This window comes from Macrotis lagotis, chromosome 4, assembly GCF_037893015.1.
Source record: "Macrotis lagotis isolate mMagLag1 chromosome 4, bilby.v1.9.chrom.fasta, whole genome shotgun sequence".
NCBI classification, from domain to species: Eukaryota; Metazoa; Chordata; class Mammalia; order Peramelemorphia; family Peramelidae; genus Macrotis; species Macrotis lagotis.
The window spans coordinates 34,355,948-34,366,023 of NC_133661.1; the positions used below are offsets into that span (position 1 = coordinate 34,355,948).

The 10,076-nt window shown below is 59.7% G+C and overlaps 1 protein-coding gene across 1 annotated transcript; it reads right to left on the reverse strand.

The window, feature by feature from the left end:
- Positions 1 to 737: 737 nt before the first annotated feature.
- Positions 738 to 8,910, reverse strand: ISL2 (ISL LIM homeobox 2). The gene is made up of 6 exons (XM_074236314.1): positions 8,778 to 8,910; positions 7,443 to 7,632; positions 6,257 to 6,519; positions 2,986 to 3,269; positions 2,185 to 2,352; positions 738 to 1,756 (listed from the first exon to the last, which is right to left on the reverse strand). The coding sequence occupies exons 1-6, from the start codon at positions 8,833 to 8,835 to the stop codon at positions 1,640 to 1,642; spliced, it is 1,080 nt and encodes a 359-aa protein (XP_074092415.1). The 5' UTR covers positions 8,836 to 8,910; the 3' UTR covers positions 738 to 1,639.
- Positions 8,911 to 10,076: the final 1,166 nt, after the last annotated feature.

Consider the following 10,076-nt stretch of genomic DNA (forward strand, 5'->3'; position numbering starts at 1 on the left):
TAGAGTCTGGGAGCCCCCGAGCGCCCTCTTCCCCTCCCCCCGCGGGCCACCCCGGAGAACCCAAGCCGCGGGTTTGAAATGTCACACCGGCCGGCCTTCCCGGCCGCCTCCGGGCCGCGCGGCCCGTCCCTCCCGAGCCTCGGCGGGCCGCCACGGCCCAGTGCTCGTGGGGGGCGCGGGACTCCCGGGGGTCTCGTTTGCAGGTGATGCCAGGGGCCGATAAGGGGCCGCCGGCCTCGCCTCTGTCTAGACAGGACTTAATGAATGCAGCGGCCCAGGGCGGGGGGCGGCCGCGGCTGGGAGCCCGGGAGCCCGGGGCGGCCGGACAGCCGGACCCCCGCAGCCCCGGCCCCGGGGGGCGCCCCGAGCTGGAAAGTCCGGGCCGGGGAGACTGAGGCCCGAGCCTGCGGCCGACTGGAGGGGCCAGAGTCCGGGCCGGGGCTGCCCCTGAGCGGGACTGAGGCCTCCGGTCTTGGGGAGGGAGAGTGACCCTGGAGGAGCAGGAGGTGAGGGAGGCCGCGACTGGGGCCACCAGGAGGGCACTGGGAGGGGCCGGCAGGTGGCAGAAGGGTCCCACAGAAGGTGGGGGGGAAGGACCCTGGGGGCTTTACCCCCGCCCGCCCGCCGTCATTGGTACTTTTCCTTTTCAGAAAAACCCAAGTCCCCCCGGACCATCCCACCTCCAGACCCTGAGGGCTGGGGGCCAGAAAGGAAGGGTGACCCATGCTCAGGCTGAGCCAACAATGCACACGCAATGCCCGGAGGCTGTGGGGTTTTGCTTTTTATTATTAAGATCAAAATATTAGTCCCACTCTGAACTTGTGGTCCTCAATAAATAGCAATAACTTACGTTTGTGTGTTTGTGTGTTAGTTTGTTTGTTCGGCAAGGGCTCCCACACTCTGTCCTCCGTCCACTGATAAATTAAAGTCTTTCTCCATCTATGTGGGCTTCGGTTCAGTTCCCTTTTGGTTTGTCCAACAATCATGCCATTTGGGGCTGGGGGGGGGGTCTTTCCTTTTCTTCCTCTATCCTCCCCCCATCCCTAGTCGACAAAAGCACTTAAGAACAACCACCACCAGCACCAAACCCAAAAGAGAGGGCCGGTCGGAGCGAAGTTGACCCCCAGGCCCCAGTGGGCCACAAGGAGGCTAGAAGGGGCCGACCATGCCCAGCTTCCGGCTGGGGATTGCTTTTCTTTCTTTTTTAATAAGCCACCAGGTGAGTTGAGATGAGCGGAGTCACAAAGTCGGATTACATGGTGTATGGGGGGGTGGGGAGGGAGGGGAGAGGCCTAATCCTAGTCATTCCTCAATTTCGGTTTTGCAAAAATCAACCCAACCGAGAAGGGTTCTCCAGCCTGAAGAAGGAAGGTCGCATCCGGTGCTTTTGGCAGTCAAGACTAGATCTCTCTCTTCTCTCTCTCTCTCTCTCTTCTCTCTCTCTCTCTCTCTCTCTCTCTCTCTCTCTCTCTCTCTCTCTCTCTCTCTCTCTCTCTCTCTCTCTCCTTTAAATAGCAATAATAATTAAAAAGGAGAGAGGGTTTTCCGAGAGTTGGAATGATCTGAGCATGGATGGGTGAGTCTCATGCAGGGGGCATGCGAGATCCACGGGAGGAGGGGCCCACAGGCCCCAGGCCCCTCACGTCTCCACCGGGCTGGGGACCATGCTGTTCGGAGTATCGGGGAGCTGGGAAGACAAGGAGGTCACGTCGCTGCCGGAGGAGTTCCCCAGAGAGCCCGACTCAGAGAAGGATACCTGGGATGGCAGGCCAGATGGAAGGAGTGAGGGAGGTGCAAGCCCCCCTGCCCCCCACTTTCTCTGCCATCAAATGACTTAGAAAATCAAGACTGGGGACTCTGAGGCAGGGGGCCCTCCCCTCCTCCTCTAGGCTAATCCCTCTGGGGCAGCTCCCTCAGCAGGGGGAGAAGGGTGTGGTGTCCCAAAGGGGCCTTTCAATCCCAAGCTAAGCGGCAGGAGCTGAGCTGGTCTGGGCCTTCACCTCCCCCACCCCGGTTCTGCTTCCCAGAGTGAGGGAGCAGGGGCGCCCCCTCCCCACTGCAGTCGGAATTCCACTAAGACCAGGAGAGGGTCTTGCCCCATTAGCTGGAGGCACGTCGGGGCGGCCGGGGGTCGCGGTTGGGAGGGACGGAGGACAAGCCGGGCCGGGGGCGGGGGGTCCTCACCAGTTGCTGGAAGGCCGGCTGGTCCAAATCACTTTGGAGAGCGAACTCGCTGAGGGCTTTCCAGGGCGGCTGGTAAGTCTGAACCTCGACGGCGCTGCCCTGCACGGCGCTTTCGTGGCGGATGGGGCTGCCGGCCACCAGGGGCGTCCCGGTCAGACCCTGCAGGCTCTGAGGAGATCGAGCCCCGGGGGAGGGCAGGCTTAGGGACCCCGGACCCAAGCCACTTCCCCCCCCAGCCCACGTGGCCGTCCCTGGAGCCCCCCAGTGGAAGGGCTGAGAGTCCCTCCGAGGCAGGCTGGAGAGGCCTCAAGGACTCTGAGAGCCCAGGGGGAGTGCCCCCCGAGCCTAGAGAGCTCAGGCTTCCCCGGCGGCCACGCACACGCACACGCACACGCGCGGTTCCACTGCTCCCCTTGCTCTTCCATCCTGGAGATGAGGAGAGCGGGCCTCGCGCCGACTTTCTCAGAGTAAACACACTGAGTCTCTCACGTGTGGACAGCGTAGTCACACGTGAACTGCGTGCACCTGCTCCACAGAAACGCACACGCCAGCTGTAGTCCGCACAAACGTGCGAGCTGCGTGTTCACAGGGACACACGCGGGTGACTCCGCGGACACGCGGGCTGTGTGTCACACGTGCACAGGTAAAGGGGGCGCGGACAGTGCGGCTTGGGAGTGGTGCGTGTGCGTGGAACGGGCGTCGTGGACGCGGGCCGTCCAGCGTGTCTGCCCGGTCTCAGGCCCACGGGGGCCCCGACGCTAGGAGCCCCTCCCCCGCGCGCCCCCCGCCCCGGCCGCCCACCGTCTTGTCGCCGTGCTGCTGCTGCTGCAGCTGCTTCATGAGGATGGACTTCTTCTTGTCCTTGCAGCGCTTGTTCTGGAACCAGACGCGGATGACCCGCGGGCTGAGGCCGGTCATCTCCACCAGCTGCTCCTTCATGAGCGCGTCGGGCCGCGGGTTGGCCGCGTAGCAGGTCCGCAGCGTGTGCAGCTGCTTCTCGTTCAGCACCGTCCGCACCCGCGTCGTCTTCTCCGCCGCCTTGTGCGCCTGGGGCCGCAGGGAGGCCTGGCGCCCCGGGCCGGCCTCTGCGGGACCCCCGCCCCGACAGCCGTCAGCCGGGGCCGGCTGCGGGGGGGGGGGTCGGCTCCCACCCCAGGCCGGGCTGCCCCTGGACCCCGCTTCGATCCCGCCCTGGGCTTCCTCCCTGGCCCCCAGCAAGGCCCGGGCCTCCGACATGCACCCACGGGTGTGCACGCAGACACCCACGGACACACACACGATCCACACACAGACACGCATACTCAGACAAGACAGATCCACACACAAAGATCCACACGCAGACACACAAACGCACGCATACAGATGCACACAGACACGGAGACACCCACAAACACCCATACGGATTCACAGTCACCCACAAACACCCATACAGACGCACACAGACACGCAGACACCCACAAAAACGCATACACACGCACACAGACACGCAGACACCCACAAACATGCATACAGATTCACACAGACATGCAGACACTCACAAACACACATAAGACACACAGATACACAAACACACGCTTACAGATTTACATAAACACAGATACCCACAAACACCCATACAGATTCACACAGACATGCACAAACACACACAGAGACCCACACAGGTACAGACACCCACAAACACGCATACAGATTCACACAGACACACAAACACCCACAAACACGCATACAGATTCACAGACATGCAGACACCCACAAACACGCATACAGTTCACAGACACACAGACACCAACAAACACTCATACAGATTCACACAGACACGCACCCACAAACACCCATACAGTTCACACAGACACGCAGACACCCACAAACACCCATACAGTTCACACAGACACGCAGACACCCACAAACACCCATACAGACACCCACAAACACCCATACAGTTCACACAGACACGCAGACACCCACAAACACCCATACAGACACCCACAGACACCCATACAGTTCACACAGACACGCAGACACCCACAAACACCCATACAGATCACACAGACATGCAGACACCCACAAACACGCATACAGTTCACACAGACACGCAGACACCCACAAACACCCATACAGACACCCACAAACACCCATACAGTTCACACAGACACGCAGACACCCACAAACACCCATACAGATTCACACAGACACGCAGACACCCACAAACACCCATACAGACACCCATAAACACACAGACACACAAACATACGCAGACAGATTCACAAAGCTACAAAGGCACCCAGACACCCACGCATCACGCCCCCACCTTCGACCACCAGAGTGAGCTCGACCACGTGCCCCCCCAGCACCAGCCCCCCCCAGGTTCTTCTCCGGCCAGTCTCTACTTTCTCCGCATACATGGAAAGGGCTGGCCTCGGCAGGGCGGTATAGACAGCCGTGCCCTTCCCAGCTCCCACCGTGGGGGCACCCCGGCGCCTCAGGGCCACTCTCCTCCATTCAGGAGGCCTTAACCCTAAGATCTTTGGGGGCTTCTCCCCCCCGGTCCCCCCTCTTCCAGTCAACCAGCCTATCTGAAAGGCCGGAGGAGCATGGGACTGGGGGTCCTGGGGTCCCAAGCTTCTCCTTCTGGCCTGAGAGAAGAAGGGATGGGGGGGGGGGGGGCGTGGAGAGGAGAGTTAGAGAGAGGGCTCGGGAGCTCTTTTCCCTGTGGAAGCTGGGGTGGGAGCTGGCCAGCCCGCCTTTCCTCTCCTCTCTCTCGGCTGGTTATTCGGGCAACCCAGAAGACTAGTCTTCGTATAATGTAGTGCCTTCCAGGCCTCTGATGGGGGGGCCGGGGAAGGGGCAGATGTCTCTGTTCTCTGGGATGGCTCCAAAGCAATTGCTTGGTAGCTGGCTCGCTCCTGGGCTCTTTCCCTTCCTGCCCCTTGTCCTCCGCCCTCTGCCAGCCTCCTAAGGCTCTCCCGGCTTCTTCTCCCAACCCGGGTTCTCTTTTAAGTGTTCTTCTCCAGGGCTCTACCCCTCTCCTGGGCCTCCTCCTCCTCCCCAGACGCAGAACCCAACCTCTACCTCCTGAAACCCCGGGCTCCTTAGCCCCAAGAGCCTTACGTTATATGCGGGTTGGGAGAAGAATTCTTGAAAGAGCCCATCTGAGAAGCTTAGCACAAAAGGGAAGTGGGGAGAGCTCCGTCTGAGGCTCTTCAAATAGGATCTGAGCTGCTGAATATTAGTTAGGGGCCCTCAGGGCCTTGGGGTTCACTAAGCCGTCTTAGCTCACTTCCACAACAGGGAAAAACACCAGGAGCATGGGCTCCGGCCAGTCTACTTTCCCCGTATTTTCCGGGGCAGGGGCAACCCTGCTAATTCTGTACCTTCAAAGAGATCTACCCACTGGGCACCTTTGTCACTTGAGACTCAAACAGCTGCCGTAAGGAAGACTGGGCTCTCTAATACTTCCAATTGATTAGGTTCACTTTAAATACGGGACACCTAGGAAGAGCCTGTACCCCCAACTTTCAGATTGTACCATTGTACCTGAATTACCAAAATACTGAACCTTCTCTGTCACTGAAGGGGGCCCCTTCCATGGAGGGAGATGGCGTTTTCCCTAGAGAGGGTTCTCCGGCCCACATGCACACTAGTGTGTCTGTCTACCAGAGGCCCCAGTGGGAGACTGTAAGCATTAAATTACTCTAGGCCCTTCTGTGTTTCTCTCTCCTCTTTCTCTCTTTGTCGCTCTCTTCTCCGTCTTTTCTCTGAGTCTCTCTCTTTCTCCCCCCATAAAATCTGTAACTGGTGGTCACTCCCCTCTCCTGTTTTTCTCTTCCTTCTGTTTCTCTCCTCTCCTATTTTTCTCCTCTTTCTCCTTTCTCTATGTCTCTCTCTCTCTCTCTCTCTCTCTCTCTCTCTCGCTCTCTCTCTCACACACACACATACACACATACACACACACACACACACACACACACACACACACACACACACACATCCCACCCCTACCCAGATGGGCACACTCCCCATGGTCATCCTGGCTCGTCCCCAACCCAGGGGAGGGACCTTCCCCAGCCCTTACCTGCGAGATGTAGGCCCCTGCTGCTGGGTAGGTGTCCGGGGCTGCGAGGACTCTCGGCCGAGGCCCTGTCTAGGAGGAGGCTGTGATCTGCCCGGCAGAGGAGCTCATGATCCCTCAGGGAGAACTCATCCCCGGGCAGCAGCTGGCGACTGCAGACCGAGCAGCGGAAGCACTCGATGTGGTAGACGTTGTCCCGAGCTCTCATCACCAGGTCACTGCTGCTAAAGCCCACCTTGCATTTGGCACATTTGATGCCGAACAACCTGCGGGGGCAATGGCGGAGGTGGGGGAGGAAGAGTTAGGGAAGTTTATGCCTTTTCCTGGCCACCGGGGATGCCCAAAGGATGCCCGCCTGCTCCCAGGCCCCAGGATAGGCTTTGCCCTCCCACAGGCCCAAAGCTACTCCTCAGCTAAGGCAGCCAGGGACAGGCCCACCGACTAAGGGAGAGCTCAGATCCCGGGCCTCTCCGGATTGAATCTGGCCGCTCTCTTGCCTCTGCCAGTCTCCTTTAGTTCACACACACATGCTCACGTACAATGACCCACACTCCCCCCCAATCTGCACCCGTTTACACACCTATTGATGCACATATAATGTATAGAGTCCCACCTACAGACACACATGCACACACACACACACCCATGCTCACGTACAATGACCCACACTCCCCCCCAATCTGCACCCGTTTACACACCTATTGACGCACATATAATGTATAGAGTCCCACCTACAGACACACACACACTCAGAGGCTCCCACCAATGGACTTCTCTTCACACTAAGAGAGTCTTCCAAATGTGCCACATATTCACACACATATTCACACGCACACAGAGATGCGGTCTGACAAACCTAGGGCAGGGCTTCCTTGCTCTCTGTTTTTGCCTCTGTCTCTCTCCCTCTCTTTCTGTCTCTCACCCTCTGGCTGGTTCCAAGGCCACCATTTCTAGGTCAATAGTGACCAACTACGGGGAAGAAAGCTTGGCAGGCCGGACTGGAGGCTACTGGGGGGCTAGAGGGCGGCTGACGGAAGCCAATCCCTGCTCCGGCGAACACACGGGAAGGGGCTGCGCAGGCACAAGGGCTGCGGTGGGGGTGGGCAGCTCTGGAGGGGGGGCAGGTCACGTTCCAGCCTGGGGACCCAGAAACAGAGACGCGACCGTCACCTGATATAGTCCCTTTTACCTGATATAGTCCCTTTTACAGTAGGTCTTGCCGTTTCTCACGAAGCATGTGCAGCTTTCGTCTAAGTACTGGCCGCATTCGGCGCACTTGAGGCAGGCGGCGTGCCACTCCAGGTCCGGGGAGACCTTCAGGATGTACTGGTCGTGGATCTGACTCCCGCAGCCGACACACATGGCGATCCCGGGCTTTTCTGCCAGGGCAAAGGGGGCAGGGTCAGGGAGCCACCAGCGCCGCCGGCCTTCCCAGCCTATTTGGCATTTGCAACAGAACTTTTACAGATTTCTCTCTCTTCTCTCTCTCTGCTCTCTCATTCTCTCTCTCCTCTCTCATTCTCTCTCTCTGCTCTTTCATTCTCTCTCTCCTCTCTCATTCTCTCTCTCTCCTCTCTCATTCTCTCTCTCTCTCCTCTCTCATTCTCTCTCTCTCATTCTCTCTTTCTGCTCTCTCATTCTCTCTGTCTCCTCTCTCATTCTCTCTGTCTCCTCTCATTCTCTCTGTCTCCTCTCATTCTCTCTCTCTGCTCTCTCATTCTCTCTCTCTCTCTTTCATTCTTTTTTTCTCTCTGTTTTCCTCTGTCCTTCTCTGTTTCTGTGTGTGTGTGTGTGTGTGTGTGTGTGTGTGTCTCACTCCCTTTCTCTATGTCTCTCTGTCTCCCAAGAAGACCCAGACCCCCATCGTCATGCCCAGGGAAAGGACACTACTCCCAAAGGTTCGGGCGTTTGGAACACAGTCCGCCCCCCAGACTTGCGAAGACTCTCCTCCCTCCTCCCCGGACAATTTCCTTTAGAATGCCGGGGGCTTTTCAGCATCGCCATCCTCCTCCTCCTCCTCCTCCTCCATGGAAACAAACGGCTCAGGGCTACGGGAGCGCAGCCGGCGGCCCGAAGAGCCAGCTCATCCAAGCCTCGCCAAGCGCCGGGGCTGCCCAGCTCGGGCACTAGCGGAGCCCTAACGGCCCCAAAGACAGGGGACTCTCCCCCGCACCGGCCCCCTCGCCGGTGGACCGGCGGAATTCACATGGCCAGGGCGACTGGCTTCCTTTGCAAAGCCCTGAAGGCGAAAGGCGAGGAAGAAAGCCGCCCCGGCCGGCGCCCCTGCATCCTCCCCATCGGGGGTCCCCCGCTCCCCAAATCGGAGCCATGTCCTCCACGGGGCCCCCGCGAGGCGCGCGTCTCCCCAGCTGCCTTGCCAGAGGGAAGCCACTTGTAGAGGCGGCCAGGCAGAGGAAGAGACCTTGCACACTCACACGCTCACGATGCACACTCACGCTCGGCACGCGCGGCAGCTGCACACGCACACACACGCGCGCACACACACACACATAGAAAGACTTACTCTTGGAATGATCCCCCATAGCACCCAGAAAAGGATAATTAAAAATAATATCCACCATGCGCAAAGTGTAAGGCTGCAGCCGGAGGAGGGGCGGGCTCGGCCGGGCTCGGCTCTTGGCTAACTAACTCCTCCAGCCCGGAGGACTTGGGTGGGAGAAGGCTGCCCTGGCCCCTCACGCCGGATGACATCAGCACGCTCCCAGCCCCCCCCCCGGGGCTAGAGCCCGGGGGCGGGGCCTGTGACGTCACGCCCGAGATGGGCTGGGGAGGGGGAGGGGAGGGGGAGAGGAGGGCAGAAGCGAGGTGGGACCGGGGAGGGGCGGGGGGCGCGTAAGGGGGATTGGCCGGAGGGGAATGGGGGAGACTCGATTGGTCAGGATGAACAATGGAACGCAGACCCCCCGCCCCGCATCTACGAGAATTCTGTGCAAGTCGCGGGGTCCAATCCTTGAAGAAGGCCCTTCGGGGTTCAGCGGAGCCCCGCGCCCTCGCGGCTCCCGGGGGGCCGGAGCCTTCCTGGCCCCCGGCGGCCGCTCCTCTCCGCTGTCCTCTGGCTCATCCCGGAGGTGATCGGGCCTTGGGCGAGCTGGACTGCGGACTAGCGCCGCTCTCACTCCTTGGGTCTGACCGTTCGGCCTCTTGGGGGGCGCCCCCCACCCCACACACTCACAGCTACTCGCCCCCACCCACCCAAACACGCGCAGCCCCCCCCCTTCTTGGGGGAGGAGGAGGTGACCGGCCTTAGTCTGCAGGGGCTTTGCAAATCCCCCACCCACTGGCCCCGGAGTGTGCCTTCCGGGGCCCGGAGCCGGTGGGGCGAACTTGGGGACGGGAGGTGTGCGGCGGTTCCCTTCCCCTGCCCACACCTACCCGCTAGGGATCTAGGGGCTGACACTGGACGGGGCCGGAGAGCCCATCCGGCGAGGCCTGGGGAAGAAAGGATGGAGGGGGACCTTGACTTTCCAAAGCCTCTCTCTCTCTCTCTCTCTCTCTCTCTCTCTCTCTCTCTCTCTCTCTCTCTCTCTCTCTCTCTCTCTCTCTTTCTCTCTGTTGAAATAAGCTCCATCAAATAGGGTGCATTGATAATATTGGAGCTGCCTGTGGCAGAGTCCGCTGGGAAGGCTGGCAAAGTCGTGGAGAGCTGTTTTACGCTTCTGGGGCCGATGACTTCTCAGAAACAATTCCGAATCGTCCGTAAACCCCGGGTAAGGGGAACGAGGAGACAAGTGTATTCGCGTAGAGTTCATTTCCCGAAGTTATGGGCCATTCTGTCACTGTCCCTGCATGGGGTGTGTCAATC

Coding starts and splice junctions, on each gene's coding strand:
- ISL2 (XM_074236314.1), bottom strand. CDS start 8,835: ATGGTGGATATTATTTTTAATTATCCTTTTCTGGGTGCTATGGGGGAT. Junction 3,270..6,256: donor CAGGGGCCTACATCTCGCAG/GTAAGGGCTGGG, acceptor GGGGTCCCGCAG/AGGCCGGCCCGGGGCGCCAG. Junction 1,757..2,184: donor AGCCGGCCTTCCAGCAACTG/GTGAGGACCCCC, acceptor CTGCCATCCCAG/GTATCCTTCTCTGAGTCGGG.